Here is a 23,890-nt window from a genome sequence, read left to right as displayed (position 1 = left end):
CAGATGACGAGGAACAATTTCCTAAATTTACAGAAAAAGTCCTCTTTCCGAGGTAGGAAGCAAACCACTTTAATACAGTGCCCTTGACACCTACCATACATTCTAGCCGTTCAAGAAGAATGCTGTGGTCAATGGTATCAAATGCAGCGCTCAGGTCTAACAAAACCAGCACAACACAAGAGCCTGAATCTAGAGCTAGCAAGATATCATTTGTAACCCTCAACAGAGCTCAGTGCTATGTAATGATCTAAAACCAGATTGGAACATGTCCAAAATATCAAAAGAATTCAAATAAAACTGGAGCTGTGAGAAAACTACTTTCTCTAAAAGCTTAGAGATAAAAGGCAGTTTAGAGATCGGTCGATAGTTACTGCACATTTCTGGATCAAGCTGAGGTTTTTTCAACATAGGTTGCACAATTGCATGTTTAAAACTAGCTGGAACGACACCTTTGGCTAAAGAGCTGTTTATGATAGTGGTTACCATATGACTAATGGTAGAAAAAACATCCTTGAAAAGACGAGCCGGAATAATATCTAACTTAGAACCAGAACACTTCATAGTAGAGATAATATCAGCTAGCTGAGTTGAAGAGACAGGTTTAAAGTTAGACAGACAACTCATAGGACAGGGTGACATGGTTCAGAGGGAACAATGGAGTTTCTAATATCATCAATTTTTTGAGTGAAATGTTTTTAAAAATCTTCACAAAGCTCAATAGAGGCCTCAGATAAAATATTTGTAGTCGGGTTTAGAATAGAATCAATCGTATCAAACAGGACTTTTGGTCGCTTAGCGTTGTCAGAAATTAGTTGAGAAAAGAAATTCGATTTTGCCTTTTTTACTGCCGTTTGATAGTTGAACAGACTTGATTTTAAAATTTCAAATGAAACCTGTAGCCTATCTTTTTTCCACTTTCGCTCTGCTTTTCGACACTCTTGTCTGAGAGCGCGGGTGACATCATTTAACCACGGCTGGCCAGCAACCTTCATCTTTTTACGCTTAAGCGGAGCAACAGCGTCCATAGATATAGAGGATGCTTTATAAAATATCTCAGTCAAGCATTCAGTATCTGTTTCGTTCAGAAAATGATTACTAAAATGTTCAGAAAAATGTTCAGAAAAATGTTCAGAAAACAAATTTGCAGTGTTTGAGTGAATAGCTCGAGAGAGACATGAAGGCTGAGGGCAAATAGAAGACGGGAGAAAGCACTCAGATTCAAACAAAATAGGATAATGGTCAGACACACATGCATCAATAACCTCCAGATTTGAAATCGAAAAACCACGAGACAGTACCAAATCTAGTGTGTGACCAAGATTGTGAGTTGGACCACATACAGATTGTACAAAGTTCAAAGACTCTAAAATAGTTACAAATTCTTTGACCAACGTTTTAGAAGGGCAGCAGAGATGAATGTTAAAATCCCCAAGAATCAATAGTCTATCAGCCCGAGTCACCAGATCAGAGAGAAAATCAGAAAATTGTTGAATAAAATCCTTATTGCATTTAGGGGGTCTGTAAATCAGAGCACATAGCATAGGACCATTTAAATCAACCTTCAATAACTGGACTTCAAAACTGGAAAAGGTGTCCGTAGGCACAGACTTACATTTGAAACAGTTTTTAAAAATTGTTGCAACTCCACCACCATGTCCAGAGGCCCGTGGAGAACTGAAAAAAGCACAGTCAGGAGGAGCAATCTCGGCAAGAGGCATCAAGTCACCCTGTTTTAGCCAGGTCTCAGTCACAAATAAAAAGTCTAAGAAGTGAGATGTAAACAAGTCATTTAAAATAAAAGATTTGTTCAATATTGACCTTGCATTCACTAAGGCCATCTTTACAGTAGCAGGGTAAACAGACTGCCGAGAGCTGAGAGGCACGTGTTTGAGCAGACTAATGTTTCCAAGATTGACACTCTGACTCTTACCATTTGATCTGATGGAAGAGCGGCGATGTGGCGACCAGATGACCGGGATGGGATAATTATCCTGAGACACAGTCGAAGTCCTCACAAGGGGTCACGGCGAGCTCCACAATGGATGTACCTGTGGCGGCGTGTAATTCCCAATGCGGTGCAACGGTTGTAAGTTCCGCCGGAGAGACGGCAGAACGAATTTAGTCTCTGTAAATCCACCGAAGAGTATTTAAGCACCATATCTGGAGAATTATCCACACCGGGAACGAAAACCAGACCCCACTTTGAAGAACAAACAGTAGAACTCCAGCACACCAGTGTGCAAATGATATAACACCACATTTCAATCTGGATTCACTCCTCCACGTTCAAGTTCACCAAACGAGTCTCAATAGATCCACGCATTCAGATCCTCCGACTCATTCAATAGCAAGCGATGAAAGAATACCCAACAATAATCACGTGAGATCTCCTCGATCAAAGGGCATAAAATGTCCTCAAAATTAGGCTAAAATTTTAAAATAATAAAATAATAAAACCGGAGAGCAGCGGCAGCCAAACACGCCAGCGTTCGCTCAAACCGGAAGCGGTCTTACCAGTGTAAGTCACCTAAAGTATTTTTTAATTTTTCAGTTTTTCAAACTGAAACTTGGGCTCTGGATGACGATGAGCCCATCACCCAGATTGACAGCCAGACTCACCTCCCTGCTGCAGACATGTGTTTTGACTCGTATGGTAACACTGACTCTGGCCCAGTGCCAGTCATGGACTTTGACTCTGTGGACCGTTCAGCTACCGTTCAGCTATGAGTGTGTCTGACTCAAACCCTGGTAACACTCACCGTTATGACCTCAGACCGAGACGTCGCCCCAGAATCACGTCTGGTTGGTCGGCCAGCAGATGGACAAACGCTTACCATACTGACAGACTTGACCTGTAATAAGCAAGGGTTTGTTATGCAATGCATGTGTTAAAGATTGAAATGCAATGCACCTTTCACAGTTCAGAGTTATGGTACTATTTTTTTTTTTTTTGCATACCTTGTGTTTACATTGTGTATCCTACTTTGGTGGTATAGGTTTTGCTAAAGTTCAAATTTCCTTGCAGAGTGTTTCTGAAGTCTTTATCTCCTCATTTTTGCTGTGTGGTTCAGGTTTTTATAGGCCACCATTAAAAAAAAAAAAAAAAAGATTTTGCTAAAAACTATAAAATTGGGATATTACACTGTACTCATTCACCTGATATGTTTACTAGGTATTTCTCTGTTTTAATTGTATACTCTGTTCATTGATATGTATATCAGTAAGCTAGTCATTGTGTCTTTCTCTGTGTGTAACGGCTAACTTTTCATCAAGTTCATGTATAATGAGGTGTTAAGCGTAGCTTGGCTGCTTCTTCATTTGTGTACGGCTGAGGACAGCCTTGTTATTACCAGGGGGGAATATGTAACAGCCGGAGTGTAGCGGAGCATTACCAGTTGACGCCACACGGTGGTGCCTCCTTTTTGTTTTGTCACTGGGTATCACCTTTAACTCCTCGTCGACTTCCTTGACTCGAGTAATGTGGACGCTGGTGAAGGCTATAGGTCACGAACATTTCTGTCCGGTTATTATTTTTGCTGAAGGTAATAGTTTATATGCTGTGAGACCTGGCTTGTATGGTCTGTATCTGAGAAATAAATATGCAGTGTGGAAATCCCTCCACTTCGTCTCCTGCCTTGCTACTTTATTTCATGCCAGAGCTATGCTAATAGCCTCGTGGCTTAACGTTAGCTTCCCTCCAACTCCACGTTACACAGTGACAGCCAAGAAAACTTAAGCATTTAGAGAGCATCTGTAAAGATGAGTGGACCAAAATCCCTCCTGAGATGTGTGCAAACTTGGTGACAAACTACAAGAGATGTCTCACCTCTGTGCTTGCCAACAAAGGTTTCTCCACAAGTACTAAGGCATGTTTTGCTTGGGGATCAAATACTTATTTCACTCACTGAAATGCAAATCAATTTATAACCTTTATATAGTTAGTTATAACAAACACATACTAAATTTTTGTCCACAAGACTTTTGACTACTTGATGTCGTAGCCTAGAGTTTCAAAATACTTCAAAATTATGTGAAAATCATCCTGCCTACTCATTCACATAAAACATTACATTGATTTAAATTTTGTAAGACACTTTTTGTTTAGAAAGGCAATATGTGTGGGGGCGTGAATGATCATGAATAATGCTGTGATTCACACCTAAGAAGACAATGACCCATATAATGAGCCGCATAATGAGCCTTTCAGTCAGGTATGTCACTGAGATGGAACTAAAGAATGTGTTAGATATACTAAATATATATAACTAAAGATGTAAATATATATATATATATATATATATATATATATAATGCTTGTAGTTTATTTAGAATATAGTTAACAATACAATCCAAATATAACTGAAAGTCAAAAGCACATTTTGAGTACACAGTCATACCTGGAAACAAATCCTGTTCAATATAAGTGAAATGCACAGGTAGGTGGAACAGCCGCTAGGCATTGCTGCCGGTCACACCTCCTCCGGTGCCCACAGGTCAGCTGCAGGGACATCAGCCAGGAACCACCATTCACCAACGTTTCACTTCTTTAATCCTGTAACGTCTCCTGGTGGTGGAACGTCTCCGTGTCACCCCCTGCAGCTGATATGTATTACCCTCTGCGGCTGTTGTCGGGGTTAGTTGTTCTTTCCCCAGCTCTTGTCTTTCTTTCTCAGCCAGAGCCTAAAGCTCCCCTTCTTGGCCTCTTCCGCTAGCTCTTTGGTTGCCTTCTTTAGGTTCCCTCCGGTCACTACTACTTCCCTCAGAAGGCGTGTGGTTGACATCCCCACGTAGCCTCGGCATCCAACCTCCACTGGATAGATGGATAGGTGCCTCCAGGCACTCAGCAGCCAGCTCTGAGTACTTGGCCTTCTTGCGTTCGTAGGCGGCCTCCATCCTCTCCCCCGCTGGTATTGTGAGCTCAATGAGGAGCACGGATTTTGCCTTGGTAGACCACACCCCTATGTCGGGGCGGAGAGATGTAGCAGTAATCTCGACCGGGACACGGAGTTGCCTGTTGAGATCGACTCTCATGTTCCTCTCCTGGTCAGGGGAAAATGGCCTAGATGTTTCTCTTGGCCAGAGGTTTCTTCTCACCCCATCTTCTTGTCACCTCCGCCACCACAATCTCCTTCCTCTCTTTGTGGTTGGCCTTGGACCAGAACCGTGGCGCTTCTCCCCACTCTAGCCCTGCTTTTCCTGCCTGGACTCTGCCGACAATCTCTTGATGTTGCAGACGACTGACGGCTTGGTCGACCTCAGTTTGGGCGTTCTTCTTTCGGCCTGTCAGAACCTTAGGGTTTGCGTTCCTTACAGCCTGGTCAGCGGACTCTCTCAACTCTAGAACAAGCCTGGTATTTTCCTGCTTGTAGCCCAAACTGATAGATTGAAGCGGCAGCTGCAGGGTGTTCCTTCCGAAGTGGCCCGTTTCAGAGAGGCACCGTGGCAACCCCAACCACTTTCGGATGAATGCGTTGGCTTTTCCATCCATCTTGCTTGCGGTGGATGAGGGGATCTCACTAATTTTCAGTGACAACATCACCCTCCTGTAGAGCATAAACTGGTAGCACCAGACCTTGTACTTCCCTGGGAGTTGGCTTTGATTGATCTTTGCCAGTCCTCAGTGGGGGTAGTCTCTGCCCAGATGGTAGCTTGATCCCCCCAACCATCTGTCTTGCTCCGACGAGGATTACCTCAAAGGCTGACACGAACATTATGGGAGAGATGGCACAACCCATGGTGATTCCTAAAAATCTTGGAGGGCAAAGCACATCTGCAGGTCACTGAAGTAGGATGCAACCATGTTCTTTATGAAGCAGGGCATATGGAAGAACTCCATGGCGTAGATTAACAGTTGGTGTGGGACTGATCCATATGCATTAGCAAGGTCGAGCCAGATGACGTGCAGGTCTGTCTTCTGAAATATAGGCTATATGGGCCGTTTTGAATTGGTTCAAAGTTAGAGTATGAAACATCTTGAAAAAATATATGTTTTTCCACAAATTGTGTATGCATTCATATTGCATAAAATCCAAGGTACACATTTCTAGTAATTGTGCAGTTAATTCTCATACTGTATTTTCAGAAACTTTTGGAATATTTTTCCTCTCCCCAAATTTGTCACTAATGAAACACAATAATACATAATTTAAAGAGAAGGCTTATATTGACCCAATAAGATATTGTTTACATCTATCTTATACATATATTGTTTGCTATTTTATTAAAAGTTTTCATAGGGAAATCAACAACAATTACAATTTTAACAATATTTCAAGAGTAATCTTTCTTTCTTAAAGGCATAACGTTTATTATAATGATTTCAAAGTTAGGGATTCATTAGTTTGAATATACATTGGAACAAACACTATAATAACCTCTTAGTTGATAATTCAATATACCTACTTTATTTTTGACAAAACATCCCATATTATATATTTAACATATGAGCAGAAATTGGCTAACAAAAGCTTCATTGGTGTGGCAGTAGTCTATTTTATAGTAAACACTTTATAATCTATCCAAAACTGGTCAACAAAATATCGTCTAAACACTGATATTACATCTGTAAAATATCGTTTTTATGATATATTAATATAGGGCATATACATGTTAATTTGCACTTTGATATGTTGCTTATACAAAGACATTTTATTTCAACATATTTCAGTCGATTTCACTCATCTCAGTATAGCAATATAGTTTAGGAAAAGCCAAACTAGTCGATGTGTTCATGTAAAAATAGCATGCTTACTAATGTAAATGTGGGTAGTAAACAAAAGTGTGCATCTGTGCCACGCATAACACGTGTATAAATCAAATAAATTAATAAAGAACTTAAGAAAAAATAAATGGAAGCTTTAGCTAAGTTCTGCCAGGAAGACTCAATCACTACGTCATTACTACCTTCATCTCTATCCAATCACGTCTTTATACTTTCTGTATAAAAGATGGTACTTACTCATGTTTGAGTTCGCAGATGCCGACGCGACATCAACCTCCACCCTCCCCACCACCACCAGGATGGTCCTGTCTATACCTTCTAGGGGGTCGGCTGCGCCCCTGCCTTCGTCTTCAGGCAGGAGATGCAGATCCGCTACCCTCGGATTACGAACTATGGACGGGGCCTACGCCAAAGAACTTTACAATGCTTGCTGGGCTGCCAATAAAAATATGCTTCAAGAGTACTTGTTACTTGTTACATCACTTTATCTTCCGAGTCTTTCTGGTAGAACTTACTATTCACAATCCTCAGCTGGATCCGTTGCTCCTCGAAACGGAACTGAAACCAGCTCTTCTTCTGAGGTGAAGTTTTCCAGGATTATCATTACGTTATGCGTCACAAGACGACATAAAGTCCATGAATCTGATTAAACTTGATGTGTTTTATCAAGTTGATGTGGGCGTTGACATGTTTGCATGGGTCGCCTCAGATCATTTGCGGTTTTGTCATTGTTTCAGTTTAGAGATGTGCTCCAGAAAAAAAGTTCATGGAGACAGAGAGGCAGAAAGCACACCCTGTTTTTATTTTCTTTATTTTACAAAAGCACAATGTTTTGTTTTGATTGTAAGTGGACATATACAAAAGTAGACCTTTTACAGTTTATTTTTTCATATTTCTTTTGTTTGTATGACCATAAATGGTGGAATATTTTAAGTCTATTGTGCGGCTATGTGAAGAAAATCCAGCAAAACACACTGACGCGTTTGTCACCCAGAAGGTTAAACAAGTGCGTCCTTCGATGACCGCGTCAGCCGCGCAGTTCAGAGGATGTGGCCTTCAAAGGATGCAGCCCCTGAATTGGGACACAGCTAGTGGCTGGTCTCATCAGTCTCTACATGAGAGAAACTTCCCTGAAAACTCACCTTTTAATGCCTACCTTCATTGTCCTCTTCCAGAGACTCGTTTACACCGACCAGTTTTTATCATCATGCTTGTCGTGACTGTCCTTTGAATTGAATCAACTGTCAGGTTGATCACTCACCTGTCTGAAGATCTTCCAGATCACCACCAACCCTTTAACCCTCTGGGGTCTGAGGTGTTTCTGGGCCCTGGAAGTTTTCTGACATGCTCAGACATTTGTGCTTATTTCTGTTACTTGTAACATTTTCATGGCTAAAGTCTGATTACATTGTATTCAGCACAAACCCTGCTACAATAATATGTCAGCAGCATGTATGTAAAAGTTTGTAGTTTTGAGATAATGACATTTATGCGTGGTTTGTGAAAAAAAAAATTGTCACTGAAATAAAGAAACCCATACTGATTATTTCTTCACAAGACTTTTGAAAATTGTATCACGTAGCCTAGAATATTTGCTCCAAAACTATGTGAACATCATCCTGACTACTCTTTCAGATAAGACAATACATTGATTTAAAATGTGTAAGACATGTTTTGTGTAAGAAAGCTTTATGCAAGGAGGCGTGAGCACATCATGAATATTAATGCCTTTCACACCTGAGAAAGACAAAGACCCTCCCAATGGCTCTATCAGGTGCTAGCAGGCCCTATCTTTCTCAGCAATGTAGTGTCTGGACCAATCAGACACACACAAATCATTCATTTATTTAATGAATAATCCAGCAAACTCACTCTCCCAACAAAGGCCTGTGAAACTTCCCCCAAAAACTAACATCCCAAATGAAGCTAACACACTGGCAGAACCCAGTTTCATGTTACAGGACACACTGAGACTGATAAGAGTTTTACGACCCAAAGGAATTTCCAGAGAGCTATGACTCTAACTTAATTCTCGCTGAGAAGGAGAAATAAACCCTGTTAATCCTATATATTCTATATATAACCACTTGAGAAATTTGTAAACATGTATCTAATTTTCCCACCTCATGATTTTCCTTTTATGTGGTTTGGCTTTTGTATTCTTGTAAACTCTACTGGGTTAATGTTTCAGACTTTGCATACTATGGTCAACTAAATCATATGTTCACATTTGTTAATTTACATTACATTTTGCTAACTTTGTGATGCATTAGTATTATAAGCATCTTAAAGATTCTTGTGTTAAACATCCAATCAAACTACATGTTCAAAGGCCTGCTTGAACAATAGGTCGTACAAATTTCCCTCCAAAGGAAAATCCTCTCATTGGCTCTTACACCTCCAGAGGGTGTGGCATCTTCACGCTTTAAAGATCACGGATCACAAGATCAGCGCTCTCTTAGCTCTCTTAGCTCTCTCTGAGCTCTCTTACTCTTTTCTGGAATCCTGACGTGAAGATGATGCTGAACCAGAAGTTTCTAAGGACCACCAAGCTTGTGCCAGGCTGTGGCTTTGTCTTTCCATTCACCAAAGACACCCTGACTACCACTGGTTCTCTCTCATCAAGACCACATCAGCAAAGATCAACTGGAGCCTCAACAAATTGCATCAGGACAGTTTAATTCAAATGGGCGAGACATGCAAGTATCAAACTTAGTCTCATTATTTGATACATTAAATATCCTTACCCCTTTTAAGGAAGGGCGTGTTAGAACTAAACTGATGGTTTGCTCAAGGCTGTTGATCTGCTGAATTTCAAACAATGCTATAACTTCTTGCTTTCCTGTATTCTGCTTCAGCTCTCTTTCCCTTGGTAAACTGTATGCATGTATGTGTGTGTATGTTAGAGTAGTTTAAGTGTTTAGACTAGTTAATAAAATCTTGTTCATGTCACACGTAAAGTTGTCCGTGTCTCAAGCTCAAAACTGGAGTCACTAATCATATAGATTTTGGCTACTGCTCTAAGTAGTACTGTAAATTAAGAAAGACATTTCCCATGCCCCGGAAATGTACATTTCTTAGAGTTAATAAACAATTAATCCTGAGTGTTCATGGGACAAACAGGTTAATTGATTGTAATATTAATTTACGACATTAAGTTAATTATATTAACTGATCCAAATATTCATAATCAATTATAACAAATTATTATTGATTATTAATATTTCATACAGCTAATTTGCTACAGCAACCTTGCACAAAGAATGAGGAGATTTAAAAAAGAATGGCTTTTTGATTGTTTGGATTTATTTACAACACAACATAATCCAAAGATACAAAACAAATGACAAAAAACAAAAAACAAACATTATTTAACACACTGAACTAAAGACAGAGACTTAAAGGGATACTCCACAGTTTTTTCATATTAAACTATGTTATTCCCTTAACTAAGACGAGTTGATACATACCTCTCTCATCTCAGTGCGTGCACTTAATCGCTCTAGCGCGCGGTGACACTTTGAAAGCACTTAGCTTACCCCAGTATATTCAATGGTATCTAGCAGCAATGAATTTAGAAGTTACCAAACACATCAACGTTTTCCCTATTTAAAAACAGTTACACGAGTAGTTATACGACCAAGTATGGTGACACAAAATAAAACGTGGCGCTTTTCTAAGCGGGTTAAAAAGGATAACTATAATGTATGGCGGAATAGCACTTTTGGAAGTACTTCGACTCGGCGCAGTAAAAAGTCACGCCTGATCTTCTTCCCACTAGGAACCCACTAGGAAGAGGATCAGGCGTGACTTTTTACTGCGCCTGTGTAACTGTGTAACCGCGCGCTAGAGCGATTAAGTGCACGCACTGAGATGAGAGAGGTATGTATCAACTCGTCTTAGTTAAGGGAATAACATAGTTTAATATGAAAAAACGGTGGAGTATCCCTTTAACCAGTCACACACCTTTGTGCCATCCCTGAAACATAGTACATACATGTCATTTCCAATGTGTTTGATTTTTCACTTTACCATGGTCATGTACAGAGACTCATGTGAATGTTGAAGTCAGCAGGACTCATCATTGGGGCATCTGGTCCCTGTAAAAAAAAAAAGACGCACTTTTCACGCTTTTCAAATGCACAGCGCAACTGACTCAAACATTTACTGAAGCGATCGAGCCGCTCCAAACTATGAAACATTATTTTTACCGTATTATACATATCCACGTTTGAGCAGATATCCACAAACACTGTATTTAACAGTAAACATGGGTCTAAACATTATAATATTCACCATATTAGAAACACTCATACTAGCCTACTTTTATATCATGCTGTTTTATTATCGAACATAAAAACATCCTCGTGTCTTACATGAATATAAATTTTGCATTGAAAGGTAGCCTGCCTGTCTATAGTTCATATTTAAACATGTTTCTGTCGATTTCATACATTGTAGTCTAGCAAAAGTTCAACTGCAATGTGAAGTTTATGCAACAATAACACTAACTAATATAATTCCTTACCTTACATCTTTCTTGTCTTCAAATCGCATTCTTCTTCTTTTGAGGTAAATCCAATGTAAGTTCACATCGTGTCTCCCAAACTCAACGAAAAGCAGAGGACTGATGAAGTTTGAAGTTTGAGGTAATGAGCGCGTTCGCATTTCATGTGGACGATTTGCCTGTCAATCCCTTTTTTTCGCGCGTGGTCACATTAAAACTAATGAGCAAGGGTTTGAGAAACTGCAAATCTTGTTGGTTTTATACAAATTACTTAAACAGAGAATATTTGTTTTTGTTTTGAATCAGATAATTTAAAAGTACACACTTAAATGTTTATAAAGATATATGGCTCATAAATGTGTGACAAGTATTTGCTGAGTTTTGTTTCAGTTTATAGATGTGCTCAAAGTTCACCAAGACGGAGAGGCAGAAAGCATACCCTGTTTATTTTCTTTATTTTACAAAAGCAGAATGTTTTGTTTTGATTGTAAGTGGACACATACAAAAGTAGACATCTCACAGATTCTTTTTTCATATTTCTTTTTTCTGTATGACCATAAATGATGGAGTAATTTAAGTATATTGTGCTACTATGTGAAGAAAATCCAGCAAAATGCGCCGGCGCGTTTGCCGACCCCAGAGGGTTAATAAAGAACTGTTGCGTTTACCTCCATGTTTCATGACAGCATAATAAAGTTAGTAAACACATTACATGCGTATAGTACCATATTAATTACACAGTGACATGTATGTGGATTTGTATTACTTTGGAAATTGTGTGGTTACTTGCAATATTTTGAGGGGTGTTTTGACATTATTTTGTTCCCATACTGTGTGTCGGTCTTTGTTTTTACTTTACTTGTTGATGTCATTTAAATAAATGTTGCTCAGTTGCTCTCTTTACCTCAACATCATCTGTTCTGTGCCCTGCTGACGTTGTGTCAATGTACTGAGACTAGGGTTTGCACTTGGGAGCCCCAAACACCTCTGATACTTTAAGAAAAGGCCCAAAAAAATTGACGAATGGAATTTACGTGCATTCACTCATTTAGATTAGTTCTTCTGAGTCAAGTGGTTGTTTATGCAAGCACTCAATCCATTCACTTCTACACAAGGGAACCTTGATTCGAAACTGGTGTTTACAGCTTATTACAGCTGGTTCTCTCTCTTCTGCAATGCACAGATAAGGGCAGTGAGCTCCCCTGAGTGCTTCAGCGAAAGAGCAATTTTCCCTAAAAGAGCAAGCACAGACAGAGAGTGTCTTTTTTAAGGATGCCTTTGTGTGTTTATGAGTGCGGTCGATATCTCTCATCCTTGGATGGACCACAATCTCTGTCTCACATGTTTGAGTCATACCCACAATGAGAAAGTGTTTGCGAATGGTTCATGTTCTCATTGTGATAAAATGACCATGGCAACTTTGCGTTAGAGAAATTAAAGGAGGAGTCACTTCAGTCGGTCCCTGTCCAGGTCCTTCTGCTATGCACAAGGCTGTGACGGCAAGCGCTGAGGGCGTTGTGTGGGGACAACAATGGGAGCATTTCTGCCGGGTCAGTCCCCACAGGCCTCCCATTCCTCATCATGCTCGTTGTGCCTTGTCGAATTCCTTGATGTGTTAGGAGGCTCGTCTTGTGAAGAGCCCAATTTCTCAAACGAGGCTCCAAATGGGGATGAATTGTCGATTGCAGCATAGGAGGGCAGGCTTATTGCCTATTGAGGCGGAGGACAGAGTTGGCAGCCATGCTTGCCTGGGCTGCTGCAAACATCAGTCTGGAGTGGAACCCTCCAACCTGTCCTGAGCATTTGGGGCTGGATGATTGGTATCTGGGCTCAGAGCATGTCTCATAACTGTGCCCCGCCCGAGTGCCTTTCTTCCCGGAAGTGCATGAAGAGCTCACAAAGTGGTGGAAGGCACCTTTTATTGCCAGGGCTCACTTCATGAGCTCTTCCACCCTCACTCTCCTCAACAGTGGAGGGGCCAGGGGGTATACGGAGGTTTCCCAGGTAGGGAATCTTCTACTAAACTGTCCAGGGCCTGTAAGTTTAATTTGTCTCTGATGGCGAAAGCTTACAGTGCCACTGGAAAGGCCACCTCCGCCCTGCATGCCAGAGCCATCCTGAAAGTCCATCAGGCCACAGCATTAAGAGACCTGTATAAGGTTAGTTCTGAGCCAGGATTGATGCAGGAACTGATCTAGGCAACCAACTTCGATCGTTGAAGATCACGGCGTGGGCTCACGGCCAGACGATGTCTACCATGAAGGGTCCAGGAATGCCGGAATGCCATCTCTGGCTCAACCTTAATGAGATGATGGACACCCTCAAGGTTTGCTTTCTTGGCGCCCCATCTCTCAAGATGGCCTCTTTGGCAACACTGTTGAGAACTTTGCCCAGTAGTTCTTGACCGTCAAGAAGCAGACAGAGGCCATCAAACTCATCTTGCCTCGGCGTGACTCCACCAGGTTGGGTGCTCTGTCTGCTCGTCGCCGAGGGCTCTGCCAGCTCCGCTGCAGTACGAGCCCACAGCCCACCTGCAGCGTCAAGCCCCCTGCATAAAACCGATGGCCCATCAGACAAGGGCCAATAACCAGAAGCTTTGTCGCATCCCTGAGATGGGCGACCCAGGGATGCTGAGTGATGTTGGGTGTCTGAGTGTCCCACCTCCTCATGTTCAGCCTCGACACACACAAATCCCCACTCATGTCAGTGTGACGTGTCATAAGGATGTGCAGATTCTTAGATGTTCACCCGTCTTAGGTCAGATTCTAGTTGGGGTACAAGGAGCAAGGTAGGTGTACCCAGAAGTGCAACCACATGGTCGGGACGTGATTCTTCCCGAAATGGTGGCCAACACTCCACTTTGCTACACTGTGCTGCACCTCCAAAAACCTCCAAAAACAAATTGTCCCGGTGGTGCCATTCAGAGCTTGGAAGCATGGTTAGTGTTTCCCAACCCATCGCGCTGGCTTATCAGGACAGTCAGACTTGACAATGTGATTCATTTCGTCGGGCGCTTAACCAGGTTAACCAGTGTCCTCTTTTACCTCGGTGGAAGGCAAAGACATTTGTGTCCTGCATGCAGAGATTGCAGTCTTCTTGGCGAAGGATGCAATAGAACCTATCCCTCCAGCCCATAGACTGTAAAAAAAGATGGATGACGCACATTCAATCTCTTCCACTGTAGAAAAGAGAAGTCACCAATCTCCCAATATGGCGCTGACATCTTATAGATAGATTAGAAATTAAAGTTGAAGCTCCAATCTCCTCCCGAAAATCCCCCCAAAAGTCTGTTGGTGCCTCAGTGACTACTTCGCTCAGAAAACTGTCAATCACGGCTGTCAATCATGACGTCACACTCCTGTTTCTATAGCATCAAATAACTAAGACCAAACATATATAAAAAAAAAAAATTAACACTTAAACTTACATCAGCGTGATAAAACCGACCTAAAATTATAAAAAATTAATAATATTTGAAGTGTAATTTGATTGTTTAGTTCACAACCATTACATTACATGGGTGGGGTTTACGACCTTTACGACTGGGACCAACCACCTGGTGGCAATCGAGATGCTTTGGCTTCGCTTTTCAGAACTTGTGCTGCACGCTTGCTCCAGCCACTGTGAAGTAAGGGTTTTACAGCCTTTACTTCATAGTGCTAAAGAAAGATGAAGGGTTATGACCAATCTTAGATCTGCAAGTTTTGAATCAGGCCCTGCACAAGCTCCTGTTCAAGATGTTAATGCAGAAACACATTTTGATGCGTTTGTCATCAGGCAATATACCTGAAAGATGGGTACTTTCATGTTTTGATTCTGCCTTAAAACAGACAGTTTCTTCAGCTTGCTTTCGAAGGTCACATATGTCAATACAACTTCCTCCCTTTCAGGCTGTCCCTGTCACCTCGCATCTTCACGAAAGTCGCAGAGGCCGCCCTCTCCCCAGTAAGGGAAGTGGGCATCCGTATCCTCAATTATCTCAACAACTGGCTAATTCTAGCTCACTCTTGAGACTTATTGTGTGCACACAGGTACCTGGTGCTCAGACATCTCAGCCTATTGGGACTTCAGGTCAACTGGGAAAAGAGCAAGCTCTCTCCAGTGCAGAGCATCTCAGAATCAAGGAACAAGCGAAAAAGCTTGCCCAGTCGGTGCTGAACTGCCTGAAGTCATTCAGGGGAAAAACAGCGGTCCGACAGAAACAATTTCAGAGGCCTCCTGGGTCACGTGTCGTCCTTGGTGGTGGCGGGTTGATGCATATGAGACCGCTTCAGCACTTGCTTCAGACTCGAGTCCAGAGATGGGCATGGTGCAGTGGTAGATATTGCATGGCTATCATGCCGATCTTTTGCTGCACATTTAGCCTTTGGACAGACCTTGCATTTCTATGGGCAGGGGTTCTCTTTACAGTATTGCTGGCCCTGCGTAGGTTTCGGCCATTGATCCAGGGCAAGCACATTTTGGTCAAAACAAAAAACACTGCAAAGTCGGCATATACAACCTGCCAAGGCAGTTTACACTCATATTGCATGATGTCACTGCAGGCCGCTCACATCCCAGGCAAACTCAAATGTACAGTGGACACAATTGTGCAGTGGAGTGATGCTCCAGGGAGAGTGGAGACTCCATCCCCAGGTGGTCAACCTGATCTGGAGTAAATTCGGAGAAGCACAGGTAGACCTGTTAACTTCCCAGGAATACTCTCAATGCCCGCTGTTGTCTTCCCTGACCGAGGCCCCTCTCGGCACAGATGCAATAGCACACAGCTGGGCCTTGGGCCTATGCAAATATTCATTCCCCCCAGTGAGCCTGATTTCACAGACGTTGGTTACACCATATTGCCCCACATGGACTTGGTTCTCGGATCTCATGTTCCTCGCAATAGCGAGGAAGGACCTTTTCAACATTGCGAGTGCAGTAGCTTACTGAAATCTGCACCGCCAAGACCTTGTAACACAGTTCAGCTGGTTGTGGCGCTATCTCAAGGGACCCCTAGTGTCAGTATATCGACACAATGTCGAAGTGATTGACAGGTAGGGAACATCTTGGTTAATATTGTAACCTCCTTTCCCTGATGGAGGGAACAAGACATTGTGCCCATCCTGCTACAACGTTGAACTACCCTCTGAATTGCTGGGACATGCTCTTGGCTCCTCAACACAAACCTGAATGAGAGGATACACGCTATCTTCTTTTTATACCCGTACGTTCATGGCACATGCAAATTCCACTCGGCAATTCTCATTGGCCTTTTCTCAAGGTGTCTGGGGCTCCCAAGTGCGACCCCTAGTGTCAGTACATTGACAAAATGTCTTGATCCCTCCATCAGGGAATGGAGATTACAAGAGTAACCAAGATGTTATCTTTTGCCTGGGTTGTCAGCACAGTGGATGTGTAACTTGCTGAATCTTTAATGTGATTTAAATGTAATTTAGAAGGCAATACCTACAATTTTAAAACATTTGTTTTTTTAGTTTTTGGTTCTACTTTTCAAGAAATATAGTATAGAACTCACTGTTTTAGATGGCATACTGTGATCTTCTTGTTGCACTTTGCTGTATAAAAGGTTTTATCTTGTCTTAAAAAGTTTGATGTACTGTATAGATGTTCTTTATTAATCCTGTATGCTGGTATTTTTACTAACATGACCCCTTTTATACTAAGTCAATGTTATCACATTACTGTATAGCTGATTGTAAGTAATTGCAAGTAATTTTACACTGCATATTTTTAGTAAATCCGGACAGTAGGGGTTTGTGCTGGTGCAGGCTGTTAGTAAATCTGGCCCTTGGAGTGGAGTGCCAGTACAATGATTCATTTATTTCACCTTTATTATTTATACCTGCCGCCTTACACTATACCATATTTGAATGCATTAGAATCTATACTATTTAAAATTACTATATATTTTTAAATATATATTTAAATAATGTATACTACACAAAATATAATTAATTTTATAAATATATGTTATTATTGATCATATTTAATGAATTATATTTGTAATATATTTGTCATTTGTAATAGAAATATTTATAGGAGTTTTAGTCTTGACTTCTTCTGAAACGGTTACAAATACAGGTGCTGGTCATAAAATTAGAATATCATCAAAAAGTTGATTTTTTTCAAGAATTAAACTTAACAGGTGAAACTAATATATTATATAGACTCATTACATGAAAAGTGAGATATTTCAAGCCTTTATTTGTTATAATTTTGATGATTATTAATTCTTACAGCTTATGAAACCCACAAAATCAAAATCCCAGAAAATTAGAATATTACATGAAATCACACAGTAATTACACAGTAACACCATGGTCATTGAACCAGGTTTTGGTTCTTTTGACAGTGTGGGCAGGTGCAAATCCTGCTGGAAAATGAAGGAAGCATGAAGTGCTCTGAAAATGTCCTGGTAGACGGCTGCGTTGACTCTGGATTTAATAAAGCACAGTGGACCAAAGTCCTCTTTTCTGATGAGAGCAAATGTTGCATCTCATTTGGAAACCAAGGTCCCAGAGTCTGGAGGAAGAATGGAGAGGCACACAATCCAAGATGCTTGAAGTCCAGTGTGAAGTTTCCACAGTCTGTTTTGGTTTGGGGAGCCATGTCATCGGCTGGTGTTGGTCCACTCAACGCAGCCGTCTACCAGGACATTTTCAGAGCACTTCATGCTTCCTTCAGCAGACAAGTTTTATGGAGATGCTGACTTCATTTTCCAGCAGGATTTGCACCTGCCCACGCTGCCAAAAGAACCAAAACCTGGTTCAATGACCATGGTATCACTGTGTAATTACTGTGTGATTTCATGTAATATTCTAATTTTCTGGGATTTTGATTTCGTGGGTTTCATAAGCTGTAAGCCATAATCATCAAAATTATAACAAATAAAGGCGTGAAATATCTCACTTTGCATGGAATGAGTCTATATAATATATTAGTTTCACCTGTTAAGTTGAATTCTTGAAATAAATCAACTTTTTGATGATATTCTAATTTTATGACCAGCACCTGTACATTTTGTGGCAGCATCATGGTACAGTGATGGCATCAGATAGTAATACCATGGAATATGAAATATTATGTCTGAAAAATGTAAAAAAAAAAAAAAACCATGGTGCCTTTTGTTACTGTGTAATTACTATCTGTTTTAATTATTACAAAATACTCTTTCTGCAGCAGCCAAATTCATACTTCAAGAGACAACGTTATTCCTACCAAACAAAAGGTATTTGCTAATTCAATCAATTCTGTTGGGCCAAAATTCTGGGCATTTCAAATGGTTGTATAATTAAATTGGCCCTCTTAAGACAACTGAGACATCAACTATGAACATGTAGATACATGTAGAATGTCACACTCCTTGATAGTCCTCTTCATGTTTTCCAATAAAAATAGCTTTTATTAAAAAAAAAAAAAAAAAGAAAAGTAAATTAAGCTTTCACTGTCCAAGAATGGAGGATAACCATTCATATATCTGTTTTGAATTTTGAGCTACTTTAGGGCTTAATTGTAACAATATTTCCAGAAAACAATAAACCCTTAATCATTCACCGTAAGCAATACGGTGGCCACAATATTTTTTATGGAGGGTGAAAGAGCAGCTGAGCTGATCCAACAAAGTTCAGCCAAAGGCCATTTTCACAGACTGATGCGGAGTGAGATGGACATTGGTAAGCAACATGGCAATGATGCCAAGTGGGTCTCTCCTTTTCTCTTGACCTGCCGTACATGAAAAGCCAATTGTGCAGAGACAGAGAATTTCAAAGTTACCACTGAAGGAAAATGTCAGCATGCTTTCATTTTAACCATGATAAGGCTTCTCTTGTATCTTTAATAACACTGTGCTACCAGTGAGGTTTTTTGCACATCTGAGGTTAGAATGAAACTTGATCTGGATGATATTTTAAGGCCACATGAACATTTATGCAGAGAGTTTGTAAGGTTTGATGGCACTTGGATTATTATTATTATTCATTGTGAGAAATTTATTTTTTATGGATTCAACATTTTAGCTCCATTAATAACTGTTTTGTGGTCTTTTCTAATGCCTGTTAGACTTGTTTCATTGATATCTCAATTATACTGAATGGCCTCAAAGATGTCCATTACAATTTTCTGTCTGTGCTACAAAAATGCACACATTCCCTACATTCTCAGCACTCATTTTTTTTCTTGTTAATAGTGCAAGCAAAGAGTTCAACAGAGAATGCCTGTTGAGCTTTAGCAATGGGATTGTAGGCTTTTGAGATAATATTGCCCTAAGCACAAACTGAATTTGAATAAATCCAACAGCTACATACATCAAAAGGTTTCTCAGTCACTCAGTCTCTGCCAACCATGGTTATTAACTACAACTAAATCAAAAGCCATAAAAAAAAAATAATAAAAAAAAACCTTTTGGTTAGCCAAACTAAAATGAATGTTAACTGAAATAAAAACAGAAGTAGTTCAGAATACTGAAATATAATTAATAAAATGATTAGATAAAAACACATTTATGATTTTTTTTTATTTAAATTAAAATTAAAATGGAAAATATGAAAATAAATCAAATTCAAATTATTGATAAAACTATAATTGTATCTCAATAATACTAAAAATGCACTGCTTTTTAAGATTAGATTAATATTAGATTAATTTGTTGTAATTCTATTTTCGTGCAATAATCTATGGGTGGAGGTTAATATACCATTATCATATGACCTGCAGAAGTAATCTATCAGAGGAGGCCAAGAAATTTCAGCAGCTAGTTTAGCCAGCAATATTAGCGTTTTTTAGACTTATAAACATTAAAATGTCCACAAGACAACCCTTTGTATTTCGAGAGCAATAGTAAGCAGTTGGTTACCATGCACATCCATTATAATATCTGCCATTTATCGTTTATCGGCCATAATATGAAGCAAGAAATTATTGGGCAGAATTTTAATATCAGATTTATGCATGTCTTTTTATAGAAAACCTCAATGTGGCAAAATATCAAGAAAGCAACTGAGACTCAAAGAATTCATGTTACCTTTTTAACTTCTCTCTTTTTTTTTTTTTTTTTTTTTGCAAAGTGAATCAATTCAGCTGTGCAGTACTAAAAAAAAAAAAAAAAAAAATCTTCATCACAATTTCATGATAGCACCTATGCTTTTATGTAATTTTATAGTAACACCTAAAGACTAAGGAGAAAAAGTGAAATGACCCTACTTGATGCATAGCTACAACTCATTTAGTCCTCTAGTTCCTGTGAAACATTTGTGGGGCTTTAACATATTATCTTAGGTGCATTATGTTTCAAGGACAGATCAATTGGCTTTCTGTGAGTTGGAAATCACACAGCTGACACAAAAGGCCTGCGGTGCCATGTGCATTGTAAACCAAAAGCTGTAAGGTGCCAGCTCACTGCAGCCACTGGGACATGTCCCGAAGGTGTTGTTAGGCGATTACCCAATTAAATTAATTGAACAGCACATCTTTAAACAATAGCAAGACACTTTGAATCATGCCTTGTATCCTCAATTTTGAGGCTCATTTTTGGTATACAGACTGAGGTAATTTTTATATGAAAAAAAATAAAAATAATAATGTTCCTTACCTCAAGATACACCACCCAGGGCATAACTAATGTGGCCACGAGAAGATCTGCCACCGCCAGGCTGACAATGAGGTAATTAGTGGTGGTCTGCAGCGCTTTCTCTCGGGAGACTGCCATACACACCAACACATTGCCGAAGACAATGACAAAGATGAGGAGAGTCAGGAGCATGGCATAGTAGTTATACTGATGCTTGGCCTCACAGCTTGTGCTGTTGAGGGCCCCAGTTCCGTTGTCAAAATAAGTGTCATTGTAGGGATACTCCGTGAGGAAATCCATGAGCTGCTGCCAGGGAAGATGCCTGAAACTGAGAGACATAATTCACTGTAAGTGAAGCCACACGGAATTAAACCAAACAGCATTATGTCAACACAAAGGAACATGTTATTGATCAGAGGTTGCTTTATCATATCTCAGTAGAGTTTTTGATTTATGTTTTATTTTAAGCAGAAGTGTGTAATTTCTAGGCCAGAATTTCACTTCACCAAATGAAACAACAATTATGATTGTTTTCAAACTGCTTTCCTGAACAACCATCAAGTCTTCCATTGGTTTGAAAACAGATAGTCCAACTCAAGCCATTGATTGAGCCAGTGTTGCTGTCTTGAGCTGGCAAAAGGAGGACTGACCAGAGGAAAACCACCAACTGAGCCTGGTTTATCCCCAAGGTTTTTTCTCCATTTCTGTCACCTGATGGAGTTTGGGTTCATTGCCACTGTCGCCTTCGGCTTGTTTAGTTGGGGTTTAAAAGACACTTAAAATTCAACAATGTTATATATTTGACTGCACTGACACTGTTGAATGAGAACAAAACTTGAATGATTATCTGATTTATAGCTAATTCAACTTTGTTTCATTATTAACTAATCATGCAACATTGACAATGCTACTGAACTAAATTGAATCCACATTGAACTGAATTGAGATGAATAACTTTTCTATTGTCTTCTGAAAAGCTGCTTATAACTGGATTGAACTCATTTCATAATTGCTGAACTTTACACAGTAATTGAACTGAACTGATTCAACACTGAACTGACTTGAGCTGAATAATAACACTATTGTCTTCTGTAAAGCAGCTTTAATGCAGAATTTGATTTGTTTCATATTTGATGAAGTTTTAATCATTGATAATTTCCTGTTTATTACTGTAAAGCTTCTCTGAAACATCCGTGTGTTGTATAAAGCACTTCAGAAATAAAGATGACTTGACTTTACTTGAAAATCAACATACAAATAGTTTACTAATACATTTGTATCCACATTAAGTGATGAAGTTATAAGTATTAATGGAAAAAAAATATACAGTATAGGGCTCTAATGTTTATAGCACAGTTCCCTTTCGAAAGGGAACTTGTGCTGTGTCCCCTTGGAGTCGCTATGGGGAATGCCTTGGGCGTCACTGGTGTCTGAAGTGGAAATCTAAACATGACAATGAACTTGACATTGGCAGGTGGCAGCCTATGACGAAACTACAGGTGAGATCGAGAGTATAAAAGTGCACCTGTGCAATACGTCATCCTCTTATTTTCTTCAGGAGGCCGTGTGTTTGAACGTGCAATCTGAACAAACAAGTTTATAATATGACCAGAACTCTGAGAATTTTAGAATGTGTGTTCATCCGTGTCAGCGTTTTCTGACACCTGATAACACACACGATATGTGCGTTATGTGTATGGGTGAGGAGCATACACGCTCAGTCTTTGCATGCATTGTGGGCGCTCTCCTCTGAGGAAACTTCACTCTTGTTTACCCCTTTTCTTGTGGGAATCGGGACAGCCATCTGTGCCCTGTGGTTCAGGACCTGCTGCAGCCGAGGCCAGCAGGAAACTGAAGTCGTGGGGCTTTCAGATGGAGCTCGCCGATGTTCTTGAGAGGGGTTTGAGTGTCTCTCGCTCGTTGGTGGCTGACCAACTCTCTCTCGCGGCATCTGATTCAGCAGCGAGTGCATTCCTCGCCCCAGGCCAAGCTGTGCAGGGTGAGGCTGATGAGGACGACAATGTTTCTGAGCGCTCTCACCCCGCCTGCCCCGCATATGACGAGTTGTTGGACGTTATGTCGCGCTATGTCGCGGATAGGTTAGATCTGCCATGGAAACTCGATAAGCGCACCCTCACGCGGCCGCCTCGATGACCATTTTCTCTCGGAGCATAATCCACCAGCTCGTACGAGTCTTCTTTTTTCCCAGATCTTCACAGTGAGATGCGGAGGTCTTGTAAAAAAACATATTTTGCACACATCCACCGTTCACAGGATGTGGAGCGTTGCCAGGCCTCCTCTCGCTATTGAGAGTCAAGTTATAGAGGCCTCCGGTCCTCAGAGCTCCACTGGTCCTCAGAGCTCCACCAGGATAGTGATATCAAGTAGTAGTAGATATCAAGTAGAGCTTGATCAGGCAGCAGGGCTGAGTCATTAGGCACCCTCTGATCCCCCTTGGCTACTGCCTCTTTTATGGAGCGTCGCCAGGCCTCCTCTCGCTTAGAGAGTTGTTTTATAGAGGCCTCCGCTCCTCAGAGCTCCGCCTGGATAGCGATGTCAAGTAGTTAGGCTCTCTGTGAGCCTCCTTGGGGCTCCCTAGCTGTCCTGGGGGTAGGATGTAGTTAGCCCTCCTCTCACTTCGGAGAGTCGTTATGCTGAGGCCTCCGTCCTCAGAGCTCGACCAGGCAGTAGTACTGAGTAGTTAGGCTCTTTATGAGCCTCTTTGGTTACTGCTTTCAGATGGAGCATTGTCAGGCTTACACTTGCAATAGAGAGTTGAGTTATAGAGGCCTTCACTCCTCAGAGATCCACCTGGATAGCGATATCAAGTAGTTAGGCTTTCTGTGAACCCTCCTTGGTAGCTGTCCTAGGTGTAGGACATAGTAGGCACTTTTAGACCGTCCTCAGAGCTCTCCCATTGCATGCCAAGTTGTTAGGCTTTATGTGAGCCTCCTTGGTTGAGAGAGTTGAGCTGAGAGAGTTATTTACTGTGGCCTCCGCACTTCAGAGCTCCGCTAGGATAGCATTGTGACTGGTAGTTCTCTGTGAGCCTCCTTGCAAGATGTCCTGAGCGTTGGGTGTTGCAGGCCTCCTCTAG

At 40.8% G+C, this 23,890-nt stretch overlaps 1 protein-coding gene across 1 annotated transcript in view; it reads right to left on the bottom strand.

The window, feature by feature from the left end:
• drd2b (dopamine receptor D2b) overlaps positions 1-21,126 on the bottom strand; it is an 80,392-nt gene extending 59,266 nt beyond the window's left edge. Inside the window, exon 1 of the mRNA XM_079872765.1 lies at positions 20,815-21,126. Within this exon, the coding sequence (XP_079728891.1) occupies positions 20,815-21,093 (279 nt within the window). The 5' untranslated portion in view covers positions 21,094-21,126. The remainder of the gene's footprint in view (positions 1-20,814) is intronic.
• Positions 21,127-23,890: the final 2,764 nt, after the last annotated feature.

The sequence above is a fragment of the Squalius cephalus genome, assembly GCF_949319135.1.
Source record: "Squalius cephalus genome assembly, chromosome: 5".
Lineage (NCBI taxonomy): Eukaryota > Metazoa > Chordata > Actinopteri > Cypriniformes > Leuciscidae > Squalius > Squalius cephalus.
This window is presented reverse-complemented; position numbering and strand designations above follow the sequence as displayed.